The sequence below is a fragment of the Vanellus vanellus genome, assembly GCF_965231255.1.
Source record: "Vanellus vanellus genome assembly, chromosome: 4".
Taxonomy (NCBI): domain Eukaryota; kingdom Metazoa; phylum Chordata; class Aves; order Charadriiformes; family Charadriidae; genus Vanellus; species Vanellus vanellus.
Window position 1 is genome coordinate 18,798,664 of NC_138909.1, and position 20,268 is coordinate 18,818,931.

A 20,268-nucleotide genomic window follows, 5' to 3' on the forward strand; every position below is an offset into this window, starting at 1 on the left:
GGAAGGTCATGGAGCAGATCATCCTCAGTGCCATCACACGGCACATGCAAGAGAACAGGGTGATCAGGCCCAGTCAGCATGGCTTTGTGAAAGGCAGGTCATGCCTGTCAAACCTGATCTCCTTCTATGACAAGGTGACCCACTTGGTGGACGAGGGAAAAGCTGTGGATGTTATCTACCTGGATTTTTGCAAGGCTTTTGACACCGTTTCCCATAGCATTCTCCTGGAGAAACTGGCTGCTCATGGCCTGGACAGGTATACTCTTCGCTGGGTAAAAAACTGGCTGGATGGCCGTGTCCAGAGAGTGGTGGTAAATGGAGTTAAATCCGGTTGGTGTCCAGTGACGAGTGGTGTCCCCCAGGGATCGGTGCTGGGGCCCGTTCTCTTTAATATCTTTATCAACGATCTGGATGAGGGGATCGAATGCACCCTGAGTAAGTTCGCAGACGACACTAAACTGGGGGGGCGTGTTGATCTGCTTGAGGGTAGATTGGCTCTGCAGAGGGATCTGGACAGGCTGGACAGATGGGCTGAGGCCAATGGTATGAGGTTCAACAAGGCCAAGTGTCGGGTCCTGCACTTGGGTCACAACAACCCCATGCAGCGCTACAGACTGGGGGCGGAGTGGCTCGAAAGCTGCCTGGCAGAAAAGGACCTGGGGGTGTTGGTGGACAGCCGGCTGAGCATGAGCCAGCAGTGTGCCCAGGCAGCCAAGAAGGCCAACACCATCCTGGCCTGCATCAGGAATAGTGTGGTGAGCCGGACTAGGGAAGTAATCATCCCCCTGTACTCGGCACTGGTGAGGCCTCACCTCGAGTACTGTGTTCAGTTTTGGGCCCCTCACTACAAGAAGGACATTGAGGTGTTGGAGCGTGTCCAGAGAAGGGCTACAAAGCTGGTGAAGGGTCTGGAGGACAAACCTTATGAGGAACGACTGAGGGATCTGGGGTTGTTTAGCCTGGAGAAGAGGAGGCTGAGGGGAGACCTTATCACCCTCTACAACTACCTGAAAGGAGGTTTTAGAGAGATGGGAGCTGACCTCTTCTCCCTGGCGACAAGTGATAGGACAAGAGGAAATGGGTTCAAGTTATGTCAGGGCAGGTTTAGATTGGATATTAGGAAGCATTTTTTCACTGAAAGGGTTATTAAACATTGGAATAAGGTGCCCAAAGAGGTGGTGGATTCACCATCCCTGGAGGTGTTTAAGAAAAGGGTAGATGAGGTGCTTAGGGACATGGTTTAGGAGTGGTGGTGTTTTTATCAGGGTAGGTTAATGGTTGGACTTGATGATCTTAAAGGTCCCTTCCAACCTCACTGATTCTATGATTCTATGATTCTATGCTGTCTTAGCCATTGTGCAAGCAAACCTGTGACTTAATTTCTCAATGCTTGGGAAAAGTTTGAGTGGTATTAAGCCTTACCAGCAGTCAGGTAAGAAGCCAAGTTTCTATTTCTGTTATTGAATGGGGTGCTGGGGAAGAAGGTAAGAAGATGGTGAGAACCTGGAGAGTAAACTGTGCCTGGGACAACTAAATATTTTCTCTTGAAATTTAGGAAAGCCAGGCTTTGGAATTGATTTAGATGTATCTCTCTAACCAGCTTTATCTCTGCTCTGTTTTTCAGGGATCTGTAGGGGATGTCACAAATCCTTTCCCAGTGCCTTCTTTGACGAATGGTACCTCCAAGTCAAGGAGACCTCAACTCAACTTTGAAGAGTAAGTTGTTGTTTTACACCCCTTGTCTGTACTTTCTGAAGACACCAGGCAAGCCTGGCCCTGCAGCCGCCCTGGCTTCTGCTTCCTAATGAGCCCTTCTTTTGGGAGGAAAGAGAGAGGAAGAGATGTCTGAGACCTGCCCTGTACTGTCTTCTCATGTCTGGGACTTACTCCACCCCCCACAAAGCAAAGGTCTCATTACAACAGTTCTTGGCTTGAGGGAAGCTACTCTGGAAATTTTTAACTCTGAGAGGTGTCTCATGCCTGCCAACAAGTGATGGGTTTTGATTTATGTGTTTCTTGGCAAGCGGCAAATTCCTCTGTGACAAGGTGCTGGGCAGGCAGCTGACTTTATCTTGAGAGGGCATGACTCACTCGTTAGTGTACAGGTGGCTGTGTGCCATTTGCACGGTGAATAGATTATCCCAGTGCACAGAAATGTGTGTCATGATTGAGACCCAAGACCTGTAGAAGCCTTGGTGACCGTATGTCTTGTAAGCAAATAGCTCGAATGCAAGCTCTCTTGGTCCAAGATGACAGTGTGGTACTGCAGAGTTTACTGTATGTTTCAATCAGAATGTGTTTGTGGTATTGTACTTGAGGAACGGCAGGAGATCACACAACTACTGTCTTTCCATGGGAGCAAAGAAGTAAACTTGGCCTCATAGTAACCTAACTTCTGGTGGATTTTTATTTCAAAATGTAAGTTTTCAATGTCATTCTAACATACATTTTTTAAGAAATCAATTAACTTTATCTGTGCGTTCAGCTGCTGCGTATTTCTGAACAGGCAGACAACATTCATTTAGTGATTATCATAATTGTAAGGTGTGTTTGATAAGACTGTAACAGGCTTACCAAAACACGATGTTTGGACTCATAGCATCCTATAGATCTGAAAGTAAAATTGATAATTATCCCCCCCTTTTTCTCTGCTTTCTGTTTTTCCACTCTCTGTCCCCAATTCAGACAGCATCCGACAGAATACTACATAGAAGAGGCCAAGAGGCTGAAGCACAAAGCTGATGCAATGGTAAGTCCTGGCCCTGTGCTAAAATGTTAACCATCTCTTGCATTCGGACCAAATACCTGTGTGCATGTGAATAAGATTCGCTCGCTAACATTACTTCCATACTCGGAGTACGTTCAAGTTATATGTGGGGAGGCTGTCTTTATTTGCCAAATGTTCAGACATTTCCCTCTGTTGTAAAGACATCTAGGGAATATGCCTGGAGAACGGGATTTGGAATTGACATTGCCTGAGGTTAGCAGGCCTGTTTGCTTTGCAGAGCTATCACAAAGTCCTCAGAAAATACAAGGAACAGTTAGTTTTAAGACAGTTTACTCTGAAACATCAGGATCCTGACAGTAATTGTGTTGCTGGCGAACAAGACTTGGAAGTGCCCTTTGTGGAATGTGACTGACTTTCTCCACTGTGTGCAGTTTAACAGTGTGTATGAATGAGCGCTTTTTTTTTTTTTTTTTGCTAATTATGGCTCAGTCAGATAATGTACATTTGCTAATTGTCATTTACTTGTGAAAACGAAGTGAGGGAATACTGCAGAGGAAAAGCCTCATCTGCCTTTCATGAGGCAGGCCTCCAAGACCAGAAAATAATATCCAAGAAAAGTGAAGATGGTGAATTACTGGAGGAAAACATTGAGCAAGAGGAAGAGATACAAATAGCCAGAGCACACAAAGCTGATGACTGGGCCCACATTAGGGCTACTGCTGAGAACCCTTTAATTATCTCCTGGAGGCCCGACTTGCATCTTTTTCTTTCTTGAAATCCCGCCTAACTAGGGAGAAAAAAGGAAATCAGGTACACTTGAGAGAAGTAGTTTTTGTCTTAGTCTAAAAATGAGAATTTTCTTCCCAATAGACCGACAAGACTGGAAGGGCCTTTCAGTACCTAGATGCTGCCCTCTCCTTCATTGAATATGGGATTGCCTTGGAATCAGATGCATCAGCACCAAAATCAGCTCACAGCCTATTCAGCGGCACCATAGATCTCATCAAGTAAGCGGTTTTCAAAGTGCGATGGTTAGGCAGCGTGTTTGGAGGGGAAGGGTTAGTTGCATTGCTTGTTTGCAACTGTGGCCAGTTTGGATTCCCACCATGGAGCAGAGTTCAGGTTGCTGTACAAGCACGAGAAAGACCATCCGGAGGCATCAGAGGCAAATCCTTTGAAGTGCTTCAGCATTGCTTATCAGAAGAAGTAGGCACCGTGTCCTCCTCAGCATTTGAGCCTTGCAGCTGAGGTACACCAGAGGATGCTGGCTATGACAATCAAGGCCATGAAGGAGTTTTTACTTCATACAGGTCTGAAGTTGCTTTTGCATGTGAGCTCAGTAGTATTTAAATTTAAAAAAAGCAAAGCAAAGATATAGCATGTGGAAGAACAGTTTGTGTCCCAAAGGTCTTGTAGCTTGATTGAAGGCAGACTTTGCTGGTTTCTCCCATGTGTCTTTCTACTAGTACACTTTATTGAGGTTTCTTTTAGCAACCTTCCCCATTTAGTTTCACAGCCATTGTAGATGCACGTAGATAATATGACGTATACAAGCAGCACAACCCAAGCAACCATGTATTGGGTAGAAAAGAGGCAGGTATCGGTTATTCATACTGAAATTACAGGTTATATGAGTGTTTTTGAGAGCTGATTTGACTTCTTGCCTTAGAGCTGAAACAGCTGTCGGGTTTTTTTTTTTTGTGGTAGACTTCAAACTTTTTAAATTACATTGTTTGCTTTGTGGTCTTGATGGACTGTATTTCCAAGATGCTGTTGTTGCTTTATTTTCATAAAGGAGACTTGCTTGTTTGTTGTTAGCCAAAAGAAACATTTCGACTAAGATGTCTGTCTTGTCCAGAAACAATTGAATTAATATTTCACCTTCAGTAGTAGGGGCACCTCTTCTGGGTCCCAGGCCTGTAAGTTAGCGTGTAATCACTGTAAGAGGAGAGTGGGTCGCATAAGGGGTCACTTCTGTTCGTGCTGCGTGGAAAACAACGCATTCTGAGACAGTACTCTGCTCAAGATCATACAAAGCACTCAGTGCCAGGACTTAAGAAGTCAAGGCAGGTTTAGGTTTCATGACTTTTGGACTGATGTTAGAGATAACGGCATGCGCTGTTTTTTCATAAACAGCAGGACTTCAGAGCACTGATGGCTGACAAGATTCTGGTTTTTTTGTTTCCTTAGATTCATCATGACATTGAAATCCTTTACGGACTCCTCAGCATCTTCACATGAAAAAATCTTTGCCGTGTTTTGGTTTGTAACTGTTTTTCTCTGCCTTCCTATTCTGTGTTTAGACTCGATAGAGTGAAAGACCCATTACTTTCAGGGGCAAAGGAATGAGTTAAATGGGAATCAGAGTTCCACAAGGGAAAAAACCCACAGAATAAAAACCAGAATGAACTGGAACATCTCTAAAGTGAGCCACATTATCACAAGGGACCACATGTGGAAGGCACAGGCTCTAAAATTTGATCTGCTGGTAACCTGAGAGCACACAAAGGCTTTCACCTAAGGTGAAAGAATGCAATTTGGCTGCCCATGTTTGAGCCATGTAACTGAAGCTGTCACTGAACATAGCTGAGGCACTTCTGGACAGGGGTTTAACGGGCCTGTTGCACCAATAAGAGGTCGGGCACCTGTTTGAATATAACACCAGACATGGCCCGCCCTTGTTTTGTTTTGTGTTGTTTTTTCGCCTTGTGATTTTTTCACAGGGTCCTTTTTTAAGATGAGCAGGAGGAGGAGAAATTCTGAGCTTTCTTGACTTTGCAGTACGGCTGATGTGTGCCTGCCTCTGTCCCACAAGGCTGATGACTGCTGAGCAGGCAGCAGCGAGCATGAACACTGACGCTTGGGTGTGTTTCTGTTCACAGCATGCGCTGCCAGTCCATTCTGCACATGGCAATGTTTCGTTACAAAAAAGACACTGCAATCAAGTATTCCAGGATCCTGAATGACCACTTTAAGGTAGGGCACAGATATTACCAATCTGCCAGCTGAATGGCTGCGGCAGTTACTGATGTTGGCCCAATAGCCCAAATCTAACAAGAGTTCTGTTCCTTGCTGCAGAGTTCTTCCAGAGTAACACAAGCACCTTCTCCATGTGTTGCAAGGTAAGATTTAAAAATACATATGTTGTAATGCGTCTGTAAGGGTGTGAGTGAAAACAGTAGCCGGAATATTTGAGTTGCTAACCGCATTTGAGAGCGCCTCACCTCTCGCTCTTTCTTGCCACCTGAAATCACGCTGTTAGGGGGCATGAGTACTTTTCTTCTCTCTCTTTCCTGTCTTTTCTCGTTGGAAAGGGGTTGTTTTTGTGTTATGAAGTCCAGAGTTACAGCATATCAAGAAGAGCAGTTCTCCACCAGATAAGCAGATCAGAGCAAGGAAGGTATCGTCACTATGCTGTTTCAAAGCCCCTGTTGTCATCTTTTTTCTGTTAGAGATCCCTTGAGACTTAATGGGATAGCATCCCCATCTCCCTGGCCACTGTCCAGTATGATTATGCCTTCGTCCTGGGGTAGCATAACTTTGAGGTGATACTTCAATATTTGTCTCTTTAGCTTAGTCACCAATTAAGAAAAAGAAGCTAATTTTCTAATTTATGAGTTATTGAGCGTTTTGTCCTTTCTATGTATCTACAGCAGCGTTGCTGTGTCTGTGGCAGCAAAAGCAAAGGGCAAACTGTCACATAACAGTGTTTCACCTGATGCCCTGCAGACTGGGCCTGTGTTTTTACGACAATGAGTAAGAAAGAGTTTTTCTGTGTGCTGTGGTAATTGCATTTGGCAGATAGCTACCTGGTTCCACGTCTGTCCCTTTTAAACTCTGCAGCTGAGAGAGGGTTGTTTGGTCTTTAATATCAATGCTGAAATTCCAGTTATTTTTCTGCTGCCTTGCACAATATAGTTTATTGGGAAGTAAATGGTCTCCCAAGAGCAGTGGTGGAAGCCCTTTCATACCAGGTACTAAAAGTTAAGTTGGTAGAAGTGGTGGGGGTGAAGTGATGTGACGAAGCCAGCCTGTGTCTGGAAGGCGGGCAGCTGACTGCATGTAGCTTCCCTACATCTATAAATAAGTGTGGGTAGGCTGACCTGGCTGCTTTGACTAGCTGTCAGAAAGCTCCAGCCTCTATAAGTGGTGAGCTTCAGCATGCCTGAAATGGAAGTCGTTAGAAAGAAAACACTCAGATAATCTGGTGAAGGCTTCCACAAATAGGTGTAGATTTTGGAAGGTATGGATGGCCCTTTCTGATGTCTGGTTCTGCATTTTCTTTTGTCAAGAGGAGTCCTTAGAGTTGCAAATCACTTCAAAAAACTTGGCCTTGCACTTGAAGGACAATTACTTGTTATGTTGCTGAACACATCTCAGTTTTCAATCCTCCGCTCCATACTGCAGGCCTGGATGATAGCGGATAGCTCCTGGCATAAGATAGTCTTGTGGCAAGGCTTTTAACTCTGAAGTTAAATGTTCACGATGGTGTTTCTTTCTCCTGCAGAAGCACAGGCATGCCTTCTGCTCTTTCTCCAATGTCCTCTCCTGCCGGTTCTGTGAGTTCTCAGCCGGGATCGAATGCTAGCAACTGCAGTGGCAACAGCATTGGCTCTTCAATCACTGTCCCCTATAATATCCCAAGCATCACCTCTTCCTATGTCAACATCACTTCCTGTATCCTCTATGCGTATGATATTTGGGAACAGGCTGATGCACTGGCCAGGAAGAATAAGGGTAAGTTTTTGCCTTCTGGCTTTTCTGTCTTGTGTGTTGTGGTTATGTGTATGTTCTCGCTTAAATCCTAACACTCAACGGAGCAAACACCATACCTAAAGATCAAAGCATTAAATATGTTGAAATAGACAGCTATGGCATATTGGCAGGTTATTGGCAGAGATACTTGATGGTGATATATTGAGGAGTGTTCCAATTAAAAGGTTGTCTTGGCATCCTCAAACGTCTAAGAGCTAAGGGATGAGGGTATCAAATGCAGGAAAACAGCCAACTTGCTTCATGGTAACACAAGAAGCATAAGGGGTTTTTTGCTGTTAGTTTTTCCCTTTGGGGCGCAGAGCTTTTCTGAGTCGGTTCACTTTCTATAAAACCAGCTTTTTGGCCTGTAGCATTGTGTTTTAGTTTGTTTGTCAAACTTCCAGGTATTTTTGTCTTGAAAACGGTGAAACTGGCTTCTCTAACAGAGGATCTGAGCAGCACTTGAATTGGAGTCTTTGCTGGGCACGTGACCAGTATTTGCCGGTAGCATTTCCTAAAATTGCTGCTACTTTTTTTATTTTACAGTTTTGTTAATAAAGTTGTATTGTCCTGTGGTACAAGCAGTGGTGAGTAAGCAAAAGCCCTAGAGTGGGTGCAGTTCTATAACCTGCCATCCCACGTGGCATTTGCAGTGTCATTTTTCATCAAACACAAAGTTTTGTGAGCTACTGTGGGCAAAGGGACGTATTGCCACGGTCTGTTGGCAAACTTGCAAAAGAAAGTAACCATGATGCGCCTGGCTGAATTGTTGGAAGGCTGTAGAAGTACTCATGCTAATGAGGCAGTTGCTGAAATTCAAAAGGCTTTGCAAGTCACCTTTGAATAAAGTAACTCCAGTTGTTGGCTGTCTTCTGAGCAAATCTGTGCTCGCAGCAGCAATTCATGTGTAGTATTTTGGATTATGTCCTCAAAAGGCTGATAAAAGACTGTCACACAGAAGGCTCAGTGGATACTGCTGGTAAGCCAGAGGAATGAGTCATGGAGGAAGACCTGTAGGAGGGACAGCCTGAGCACAATCTTTCATCAATCAAGAGTAAATTCAAAACCTGCTCTGTGTTGCAGTAAATACTCTCAAGGGAGTGGATCTGTGCAGGAGAACAGTAAATACTCCTGTAGGCTTTGCATTTGCTGTCACTGTTCAGGACGGTGGAGGAGTTCCAGTTCTGATATTTGTTGATATTTGGTGTAATGTACAGGTTCTAAGAGGTACAGAGAGTGAGTACCTAAAACTATTGAAAAGGCCACATCCTTGATTCTTTTGTGCAATTCATAGGGCTTAAGAAGAAGAAGAAAGAGCAGTGGCCTTCAGCTATCAAGTTCCCTTAAATGGAGAAGTTAGTGGAAAGCAGTTAGTTATAACTGATGTCCAAGGCACTTGTGCTGAAGTGCTTTCTGGCGGGTCCAAAACTAGGTGCTTCCAGTGCAGGACCCAGCTCCTCACTTCAGAGCAGTGCGTAATTCAGATCATGAGGCTGTAACACGTTGCCTTCTGGCCTCTGATGTTCCACAGCAATGACGAGCAGAGGTTGCATGTGTGCATGTAAAGTCACTCTCCTTTCACGTGGTGCTGTGGTCACAGATCAGATTAACTTCTGTTTGCTCAGGCAGGGAGTTTGGACTCCTCGTCTCTGCTTGCAGCTCTTCTGTTCCCCATGAAGGGAATGGATACCCATTTTGTAAACAAAAGAAGGAAAATCAGGGGAAATGCGTTTTCTGCTTCTGAATTGGAAAGTATTAGAAGGAAAGCGTTGTGTTCTCTGCTTCTGAAGAGTTCCTTGCACAGCCAAGCAGAAATTTTCAGCCTCCAGGTTCAATCTTTGTGTGTAAAAAAGTAGAGCTGAGAATGGCCAGGTTCTCAAAAGGTATCTGGCAAGACGATTGAGGCTGGAGGGACTGGGGTGAGCCCGTGTTGCTGGAAGGCAGGTCACGCAGCAATGTCTTGGAAAGGTGTGATAATTTCCTGTAACTCACTGTCACCTGCCGAGATGATTGCCAGCGCAGAGCAGGGCATTTAGCCTGCCAGCACCTCCCGGCAGGTTCAGATATGCTGCAAGATCCATTTTCTGCCTGTGCCGGAGGAGGAGCACGGTGCCTGAATTTGGTGGCAGGATAGGACTCTGTTAAATCTGCCTGATGTGCCCAGCTGTAAGCAACTCAAATCAGAGCTGTATAGCCTGCCAAGCTATCCAAATTTTTAAACCTGCTCAATTGAGAAATCATGATGCCTTCGACGTTTGAGGATGGATGAAGGAGAGGGACCAGTCCAACGACAGCTGTGTGTGCTTCTGGGCATTGCTCAGAAAGACACTCGAATTTGGCCTGTTTAAAATCTGGGGGAAGCACACAGCACATGTGTGAAGACCCAAACTTTTGCCCACCTACCATGGAGTCTCGACGTCCCTTTAAACCCAGCGCTTGGGGAGGCAGTTCAGTGTATGCAGGTGTGTGTGAGTACGTTTTCCTCTCATGTGCCCTGCCTCGTGTGCTTGGTATGCTTCCCAGCCTTCTAATGTTGCTGAGCTCTTTGCATTAATGCGTTTAATGGGACTTGCCGGCTGACAGTGTGCTGCTGTTGTCGCTCCTTGCTGCCCCCTTGCCTGTCAGACATGCCTGTTACGTGAAACCAACCACATGTTTTCTCTCTCCCTACCCTTTTTCCAGAGTTTTTTGCTGAACTCGGCACAGCGACGTGCGCTCTGGCACTGAACAGTAGCATGACGGAACTGGTACGCTACACTAGACAGGGTTTACAGTGGCTGAGACTGGAAACAAATACGCCTTAACTGGTGCTCCAGGTGGTTAAGTACCTTGAACTTTTTTGCACTTTTGAAGCCTCAGAAACAGTCTGACTTGTTGAATCGTTGGATACAAAGCACCTGCAAGGGAAAATAAGTTAAGGTGGAATGGATCTGGTTACACTGGAAAAACTTTGAATGGTGTTTGTAGGGTAGCGCTTTGCTGCCTTGAAAAAGAAGAGATGGAGGAAAGCCTCGATGTTGATGGCACCTTCCTTTAAAACGACAAAGTGCAATAAATTGTCTGAATGGCTCGATGTATTGATGGTCTATAAACATTTCTATTACGGATAACCAGCAGGACAATAATCACACATGAAGAAGTGCCGACAAGAAGGAAATCTGCCTCCAGACGTTATTACGCAACATCCCACAGTCCACAACAGTTGTGTGCCCAGAAGACATGTCAGAGAAGTGTTTTTGCAAGCACGGATGCAATCTTTGGTGTCTTTGTTCCTCAGATGGCAAGTAGCAACCTCATCAGCACCGAACAGCATTATGTTACAGTAAAAACAGCAAATTGGTCTGCCTTGCCAGCTTTCCAACCTAACCCTCTTGCATTTGTCAACCAGCTGCTGTCCTGAGAATTGGGGGAAGCCACTGCCTTCAGCGCTGCAAGTTCACTTTTTAAGTCATTGCTGCTCTGGTCCTCCTCCTTGCCACACACTCGTGCACACACATGCCCTTAGCACTCGAGCTATGTTACTTAGGGTCTTGCTTGGTTTAAGGCTTGTAAGCCAAACACAGCTGGGGTGCCAAAATGACCAGGTATGGTTGGAAACAGCTCTACCCCTCTTCTGTGGTGGAGGGACATTGCTCACACTGAGGACTCCTTGTCTGGTTGCTTGTTGTCGCTTCAATGGGTGGGGGTGGACAGCTGTACTGGGTCACCGTGGTTGCTTGGACATTGTTCTGAGTCTGAGAGGTTACATGGGGAGGAATCGCTTCTGTTTACGTGGCTGAATGTGGAACATAAGACAAATGTTGCGTTTGGATATTTGCCTGCAACCATTGCTGGTCTCGGTGAATATCTAAGAGCAGGATTTGGTACCAAAGTAGGGCATCCTTCATGTGGGAGATAACTCACTTGCTCTTTCTCAACCAAACTACAGCATGGGCCCAGCAACTTAGAAATCTGTCAAGGGAACACGAAAGGGAATAATTAGCTGTTTGCAAGCATTTTTTCCTTGCCAGGAGCTGCATTTTTGAAATTGCAATTTTGCAGGTGACAATAACGGTGAAAGCAGCATCCTCAGCATTTATGTATTCAGTAAGGTGACACCCTTCTCTACCCAAAGATGTCCTGTTGTGTTACAGCAGCATCCTGCCATCCTCATATCTAATAGTGTGCCTTAGCCCTCTGGTCCCCTCTCACATCCCTTGTCCTATCTCTGACAGGCCTGTGGGAGTGGCGAAGAGAAGGATGGTATCCCAAAATAATTATGCTTACAGGAAAGAATTAGCTCCCTTTTACACATATTGTCAGGATGGAGGAACAGGTCTGCATGCATGCAGTGGTACTCCCTTTGTAAAATACCTGCTTTTGTTTTTGAGGCTCATGCAAATGGACAGCACATAAATATCAGCAAATGGTCTGCATTTCCAAAAGTAGTTTCTGTAGAAATGGCCCCTGCCACCGGGAAGCCTGGAGTCATTTTGCCTCTGGGAAGAGCTGTTGGGAGTGTGCTGCTACTCTGCCCTAGACCAGAGCACAAGGGAGCTCTCCTCCCGCCTCCCCTGGCAGCGCAGGACCACTGGGATCCTGCCTTAGTCTTCCCGCACCTTCAAGGGACTGTCCTTTTATGTTCACTTTATTAAAAGCCGTAGTGCATTTCAGGGATAAGCTGTCCTAACCAGTGGAAGAAAGGTCCATGTCCTCCCCCTCCCCGTTTTACCTATCAAACTTCACTTGTGCTCCTTCTCCCTGGGGGAGAGACTGCTCTGAGTAAGCCAGGGACAGAGAGGGGCTCAGCATTAACTGTTTTGTTCTCAGGAAGCGCAGGGATGGCCAGCTGGCCTGAAGTCTTGATGTGCACTTTGGAGCTCAATTCCAGACTAGTGGGTCGATACCTTCTTCGGACTTTATCTTCCATCAAAGCTATTCTTAGGATCACCAGCTGAGGGGGAGGAGGGAAAGAAAAAAGCTTTATTGAACCTGAAGACCGCTGTCGGAGTCTGCCAGAACCGTAGCAGAGTGTTAGGGGTAAGCGTAAGGTGAAGCAGGGACATGAGTGTGTCCCCCCCCCAGTACTTTCACTTGCATACACCCACCTCTCTCCCTGCTGCCAGGCCGGGTTCCCAACGGAGAGCCACTTGCTCACAGCTTGCCTGCCCCAGGGGGACCTGCTGCAACCCGCGAGGCAGGGTGTGCAACTGCTCCTGTCCTACCTCCAACTCGGTGCAGCCCGCGGGTGCACCAGGTCCTGTCCTCACCTGCCCTTTGGTCAATTTGCTGCCCAGATAGTGATAATCTGTTGTCCTGATCCTAGGAAAGCAAATGCAAGGGTGTCGGGCAAGCAAAGTTGGTAAGAAGACAGCCGGTGAAGGCAGATGAACTATTGGCATTTGCTTCTTTACGGTTGGGAAAAGGCAGCATGCGCTCTGCTACCATGTGGAGGCGGTTGTGCAAGGGCTGCTCCCAGTCCCAGGGCAAATTCCCATGGGCTTCGGAGGAAAGGAGATCACGGGCAGTTCGTGTCAAAGGCATGTGGGGGCTATTTGGAGGCTCTCATTTCAAAAGCGATCTGTGGAAGCATCAATACCAAGCTACATAGCAGGAAGCTATGTTTTGTTTCAGGTCATGGAGAAGACTGTTTAAATAATAGGTAATTTTTAAAAAGCCATCATATTTCAACCTTGAGCCAGGTCAGAGGCCTGCAAAGGGTTAGGAAAGATGCTCATTGTTTTCACTTGGGCCTGTCCAGGCCTTTAAAAAAAAAACAAACCAATACAAACAAAAAAAAAAAACCAAAACAAACCACAAACAAACCCCAAACCAAAACATAACAGTGGAGGAAATAGCATTTGCCATTAGGAAAGAAAACCATGAATCCAAGAAAAAACAGCGGTGATGGTTGAGTCCCAGAAGGAGAGGAGGCAGCTATGGTGGCAAAGCAGCATCATTTCCATGCAATATTTACTTAGAAGAAATAATACACGTGTTGAAATTGTCAAATGTTCTATTTTTAAGATGCCATTTATTTAATAGCTGAAAGCCCCACTTACATGGAGATGAAGATTTCTTCTGTAACAGGAAGTCAAAAGTCTGACTGCAATGTCCTTGTTTTTGGTTTTGTCCTCTCCCCTCCCTCTTGGTTCCCATTATAAATCTGTACACCTTAAGCTTATTTGGGGGATGTATGTCCCTCTTGTTAATAACTTTTTTCCTGCCCTGTGTGTGATGGAGTTTCCAAAATGGTTGATTCATTCATATGGGGAAATAAACAATAAATGAAGTAGCCTGTGTTATGAGTTGTTGCAAGAGTCCTCGTGTTCTCAGCTTTTTGTAGAGAAATTGTAATTTGCCTTTTCTCTCGGAATGGTCTTAGTGTTTCCCTTCTGAACGAGGTTTAAGGATGAATTTCTATACAAGAAATGTCTGTTTCAATTGCTCCCCTGTTTATCGCCCCTTGTCCTTTCCTTTAGGAACAAGAATGGGTGCAAATCTAGATGCTCAGAGTGGCAGGAGGATCACGCCTCAAGACATCTGCCTCCTGTCCTCCCGAAAGGGATTCAGGGAAGATTGTGCTGGGGTCAGCTTCTGAGAGCTGCCAGAGCCTGGCTCTGAGCACTCGCTGACCGGAAAATCCCACGGGTTGGTTTCATGCAGCTGAACAAGTTAAATAAGAAAACAAGGAGACAGGGCACACAAATGGCAGTTGAAGCGTGCTGCTTTGCGTGTGCCACAAAGGTGTTGCAGGGCACAGTGCTGGGAGGAAGGTCTGCTCAAGTTGAGTTCATGGATACGTTTCTGAAGTGCTGCAAGGAGGATTCACCTCAGGGAATCCCACAGGATTTCATGCCCCATGGTAGCTCTGCTTCTCATTGGTTAAGCAGGGTGGTCTCTTTGCAATGGCCTTACTCTTGTTTGGGGCTTTTCCCACTTTTTGTTTTATGTCGGGCAATGTAACTGTTCTTGGAAGAATGGTTTTTGCATCTCTCTGTGCACGATTGTGCTAAAATTCATGCATATCATTCAGGTCCTTTCTGCAATAGGCATTGCACCTAAGATGGTTGCTAATAATGGATGTGGTTTTCTAATGTAGTAAATTGTAGGTATACTGAAACCTGTTTTAATACCCACTAGATATGTTGCTGTTACAGATGTATATAGCAATGTAGACTTTTTTTGGTCACTGCACGCTTAAAATCCCAATGGCAAAATTGGAATTGAAGTATGAATAAAAGGAAAAAATACCTAGTTAGTTAAAAAACAAAACAAAAACAAACCGAAATGTACCCAGATGAGCATCTGCTGGGATTTTTAGCTACAGACTAGACAGGAGGAGCTCGGTGGCGTGTTTGCTCAGGCGAGGTGGGACTGGGACTCGATTCACTGCCATCAATTAGTGTTTCAAGTGGCATGAAACCAGGTCAGCCCCAGGCTGATTAAAAGGTGCGTGGAGGGTAAGAAAAGAGAACGGGAAGATAGCTTGTGGTTGTGGACGTATGTATGTGGATTAAGCATCTGTGAATTTTGTTCTGGTTTCGGTGGGTCGTGAGGGGTAATTGGACACGAGCTGTCCTGTCTGCCGGCCAGGGTGGAGCTGGTTTTCCTGTGTCGCTCTCGTCCTCTGACCCACCATTTCCTACCCCCTTGTGCCCCAAAAAGTATGTTTCACACACTCCTTGCTTGAGACAAAAGCAAGGAGGGTTAGTTTTGGAGGTGGGAATGGAGATGGGGAGTGGAAGGAGGGATGCAGAGGAAGGGCGTGCGATGTGCCAGCAGGGAGGTCATCCAAAAGCCAGGGCGTGAGAAGGGGGAGCAGGAGGCCATGGGGCTGCAGCAGGTTTTGACCATCCTGCTCATCTTTCTGCCCTGGGGCAGCGCCCCCCCTTGGCTAAAAGGGTCAAAAATATTTTGGGGTGGTTTTCCAAGAATATTTTGTTGTTGTAGTTTGGTTATTTATTGAGCCTTTATTGACCAAACCTAATTTTGCAACTGTGTTTAAGTTGAGGTTTGTTATACGTTATAGATTAGCTTGCTTTCTCTCTTTGGCTTGGCTTACCCTTTTCAAAGGCAAATGTTATTTTTGGCAGTTTCTCAGCCCTATGCTGCTCTCCAAACACTAAAATAGCCCATTGGCAGCCTGTGCTTTCTTTATATTAATTGCACTTTTACTGACCCCCGTCACTACCCAAAACCAACAGTGTTCCTGGGCCATCATCAGCATTTCTGAATGTGTTTCTCTAAACTTTGCGTTCCTGAAACAAGGACTCGTGCATGTTACAATGGCAGCGTGCGATCACTGCTGGTTTGCGATGTGTTTTGTCAAGGTACAGGGTTCCTGGAATTCCCGCTGGGTTTTTCTCCTCTCCTACTCAGTATTGCTGAACTTAAGGTTTTCTTTGGGTCCAGCATTTCCTATCATAGCAATACAGCAATGTTGTCCGCTTCTGTTGAGCCAGCCAAACTGCATCCCAACCGATAGCTTTTTTCTGTTCTCTTTCAATAGTTGAAGCCGTGTATCAGTCCGTATGTGGTCTGTGGCAGCTGAAAGGTATTTCTGAAAGTTGCTCCAATCTGTGCAATTTTTTGCTTGTTACACGTGAGGTGCAGCAGGCTCTGAACTTGCTCATGAGCTTTCCTCGCTGTTCAGAGAAGAGCTAGTTAGGCTTTTGCTTTGTCTTATTTTTCCGGAGGGCGTTGGGAGAGAGAGTTGAGCAAGATGCAATCTGCAAAGCAGAGCAGGAGCTGAAGGTTTTGTGGGTGGTGTTTTCTTTGCGATGTGAATGTGTACGGTAGTGCGGTGGGCGCTGGCAGGACTCGTGTCATCAGGTCTCTGGGCAGTACGTGAATTGTGGCATGCTGGTCAAGCCACTGCCCGTCTGTTCAGCTGCCAGCCTTGCATTTCTGGGTCATTTCTGTGGGATTTCTATTTCAACTGTTACCATACAGGGTTGGGTTTTTTCTTTTTTCACCCCGCTTTAGGCATCATCTTAGAGTGTAAATAAAACTGCAATTCTCAGTGAGAATGTCCTTAAAAAGTAACTGTCAGGTTTCCTGAGCACAGGATGAAAAAGATAAAAATCAGATGTGTGATACAGCTTAAAAAAAAAAAAAATCTCCAAAGATACTGTGCCACCAATCTTTTGTTTGTCTTCTGTATTGAGGATGAATTGCTGCGTGTGTGTGTGTATGTATATATAAAATTAAAATATGAATTTTGACTTGTTTGTCTTCAAGTTCTTCAGATGAAAGAGATGTTGGTCAAAATTGTAAAGACGAAATTAAAAGCGAGCTGCCTGGGGGAGGGGGTGTTTCTTGTTTTGCTGAGATGTCTCGCCCTCCTCTGTGCTCTGCTCACGCACAGTTGCACAAGCACAGCCCCTGGGTGCAGCTTTGCTCGGAGGCGAGGGCTGGTGTGGCCATGCAATTTGTGATCATGCCACGCATCTTCCTTGGTATGCAGTTGCATTTCTTAAAATATTCGACAGCACAAACTTGTCACTGCCTTCACCTCATTGCCGCTTTTTTGAGGGAAGATATCAAAATGTTGCATTTCAGGTTTTTTAACCTTGAAGTTTGAAATTTGGGTGTTCATCCTGATGAGACCGTGATGATGGGATTCATTTTTGTAAGTACTACTCTGGCAAAATATTCAAGCGTGTTTCCAAATCCCATTTATTTTGCCTGAGTGTGGGGTATGTTTTACTGGCACAAGTGTCTTCAGAAGCTCTAGATACCTGGTACGTATGTATTTTCCTTTTTTTCTCTCCTCTAATGGTACATGCATAGTAGTCCGATGCTGCCCTCTGTCTTTTGGTTTATAACCCGAAAAAGAAAACAGAATTAGTCTTTTGTTTTACTGGTGCCTTTTGTCTGACAGCTTTGACCTTCTTTCGGTGAGGAAGACTTTAATTAAGGGCAGTAACTAACCTTCTGCTAAAGCCCAGTCATCAGTAGGTGTGAATCAGCAGCACATGAGTGCAGGGGGATGAATCTCAGCATAACCCCAAGGGGTTGGAGATAGCAGTGCCCCAGCTAACAACTTCAGCAGGGCTGGGCTGTGTGTTTCTGTGGCCACTGGCTTTACAGAGCAGGGCAAGTGTATGCTCACATCAGCTTTCCTTTTTCCCCTCTGAGAGGCTGTGGTGGAGGGAGTGTCGGCACGCCTTGGAGCAGCGTTGTTGGCATGCCTTGGAGCAGCGTTGGTGCCAAGGTGAAATGGGCTTTGTCTGAAAGCCAAAGTGCGTGTGTGTGCAGGCGTTGCAAGGAGGAAAAGAGAGTGTGTGGAGCCAGAGGGGCTGGCCCTTGGGGAAGCGTGAACTCGTAGATCTTTGGCGGTAATTAGATAAGATGGATTATGGTTAGCTGGTGTAGGGGTGCTCCAGCAACCCACATCAGGTGTGGAGTGATTAAAAAGCAAGGAAACCAGCCTGGGGGGAAGCAGACCAAGGTGTGAGTTGCTGGGAAAGAAGCGGTGAGAGAGAGAGAGAGGCATGGCAGTCTCTCGGAGGTAAAAGGGAGACCTTGGGAACCAAATGGGAGTAGCGAGAGCAGCTAGGATGTCCACTGAGGACAGGAAGAAAGAAGGGCTCTTTGGCTCTGCTTTTCCATTCCTGTCCTTTCTGTCCTGCATTCACCAAGATTTTGGCTGGGGAGTTGGCATCTGCTTGGACAAAAGAAAAGTGAGAAGCAGGAGGAGAAAGTTGCCATGTGGCTTAACGTGCAATGACAATGTGACATCTAAATGCACTGATATTGGCAGCTGTAATGTGCTGTTTGTTTCATCTGGCGGCTGTTCATTTGGAGATCTGACTTGGACTGTGTCAGGACAGTTCACGGCTTTGCAATTACTTTCTTCCAGCAGCCCGTGCTGAGTTAGGTGTACTGAAAATGTGTGTAGGGGAAGATAATTTGCTTACGATTCTTGGCCCAAGTTAAGTCTTACCCATCAAGCAAATAAGGACACAAAAATGTTTCTCGTTGGCTATTGAACCAGAGCCAAGCCTCGCCGCCACTCCCAGGAATGGCTGTAGCTGTGTACTTGCAAGCTTAGACTATTAATTTTCAAGACCGTTAATTTAATAAGCATCAGAGAAATTATCCTGTGGGACGCTGCCAGGTAGCAGGGGCGCTTCAGAAGTCAGGCAGGCAGCCGTAGCCACGCACGCGTGCATTCTCTTCATCACAGCCCAGTGTACATGTGTCTTATTATCTCTGTCAGGACGCTGGCTGCCGCACCACCTGATGTAGGTTGTGTGCACTCATTGAAAGATTGAGTCACCATTTCAGTGCAAAACTTATGGCAGGTGTGTATCTGCATGGGCTTTTTGCTTGAAGTGATGGAACACGATAATCCCTGCAGACCAGACAAGTCACATGGCAGAAATTACAAAGCTGCCTGTTGACTTTTTGTGTGTGTGTGTGTGTGTGTGCTGGAACATGTTGAAAATGAAACTGGAATCCAAGGAATTGCGTTAAAATGCCGTGAAGTGGCAGCAACACCAACCATGCTGACAGAGCCAGGAAAGAATTACAAATATAAGGTTCATCTCCTGGCTAAGAGTGCTTTATTTGCTGCCAGTTCCAGTCAAGAGAACATGCAAAGGTTCAGAAAATAAATACAGATGTGGTAAAAGCAGCCAGCAAAAAAATTTAAGTGGAGCGTCTGGAATAGAGTACTTGGGTTTGCAGAAATGTGCACTGCAGCGGTGTTCAAAATAGTTTTAAAAGCAGTTTCAGCCTAAATGAAGATAGAAAGCCCCATTTAACTGTGAGACTAATATGGAGTTACGGACTTTCCAAGCATTTGTTCTACTTAAGCTTGACCGGGTTAATTGGCTGAATTTTTATCACCCGATGACAACTTATTTGTAAAATGGGTCTCCGTGTCATTTGGTGTCGCAGCCATGGTCCCATCACACAAGATCACACGGCGCATCCTGCAGCAGTCTCAGCAGACGGAGCAGACAGGCAGCAAACGAGGGAAACACAACCGCTTCTGTTTCTCATTGTGGTTCAGGGCGGTTACGTTGGGCTGGAGTTGTTGGGAAGCTGCGCCATCAGGGTTGCATTTTGAGCACTCAATTTCATCTTTAACAAACCTTTCTTTACTTAGGAGTTTCCCCGAGTCGACGGGGCCTGCCCCCGTTCCTCAGTGCTTGCGGTTTGTAGATGGTTTTGCCTGTTGACAGGAATTTTCTCATGCAGCTCATTTCTAACTCCTATAAGAGGTGGAATCACTCCAGAGTCAAAATGTTGTTGCAAGTGGCGGTGAGACACAGAACTGAGGTCATGCAGTTGGGATGCAGGAAGGCATCCCGACTTTAGGGAAGTGCATACACAAGCTCAGAGCAGCAAAGTAATCTCATAAAATTTCCTGGGGCTTTGACAGTCTTACTGCTGCTGGATTGTCTGCATCTCTCTTGCTGGCACTTGAATGCAGTCGGATTGAGCACAGAGTGCTGGTTTCAGAGCCTGCTGCAAGTCATGCTGGTGGCAACTGTGCTTTTATTTAATTACCTTCCCACTGCTCTAAAAAAAGTGTCTTACCAAGACAAGGAGCAAGAAAAGTTCCTGGGTTCTGATGAGTAAATTGTGCCTGATGTGTTCAGTCTCCCTACGTGCGTGCATGCTGCGAGGGTTAAGAACGCTGACGCTGGAATAACTGCCTCCGGATCCCACTGTAGGTGAAAGCAGATCCTGGAGACAGACACGGGATCCCTCCAGCGCCTGGCTGGCATCCTTGTTACCTCCTGCTTCCCTGCAGCAGCCCGAGGCAGTGGGTTGGCTGCCTGTTGGTT

General features: G+C 45.9%; 2 protein-coding genes across 2 annotated transcripts in view; both read left to right on the forward strand.

Annotated features, from left to right (window-relative positions):
- LOC309670949 (AF4/FMR2 family member 1-like) overlaps nt 1-10,530 on the forward strand; it is a gene marked incomplete at its 5' end in the record, with an annotated part of 37,092 nt that extends 26,562 nt beyond the window's left edge. Inside the window, 8 exons of the mRNA XM_082482089.1 lie at nt 1,625-1,716; nt 2,686-2,749; nt 3,599-3,735; nt 4,919-4,990; nt 5,611-5,704; nt 5,807-5,850; nt 7,236-7,465; nt 10,166-10,530. Coding sequence (XP_082338215.1) covers nt 1,625-1,716; nt 2,686-2,749; nt 3,599-3,735; nt 4,919-4,990; nt 5,611-5,704; nt 5,807-5,850; nt 7,236-7,465; nt 10,166-10,287 — 855 coding nt within the window. The 3' untranslated portion in view covers nt 10,288-10,530. The remainder of the gene's footprint in view (nt 1-1,624; nt 1,717-2,685; nt 2,750-3,598; nt 3,736-4,918; nt 4,991-5,610; nt 5,705-5,806; nt 5,851-7,235; nt 7,466-10,165) is intronic.
- Nucleotides 1-20,268, forward strand: part of LOC309671545 (kelch-like protein 8) — a gene marked incomplete at its 5' end in the record, with an annotated part of 659,404 nt that overhangs the window by 31,355 nt on the left and 607,781 nt on the right. The window lies entirely within an intron of this gene.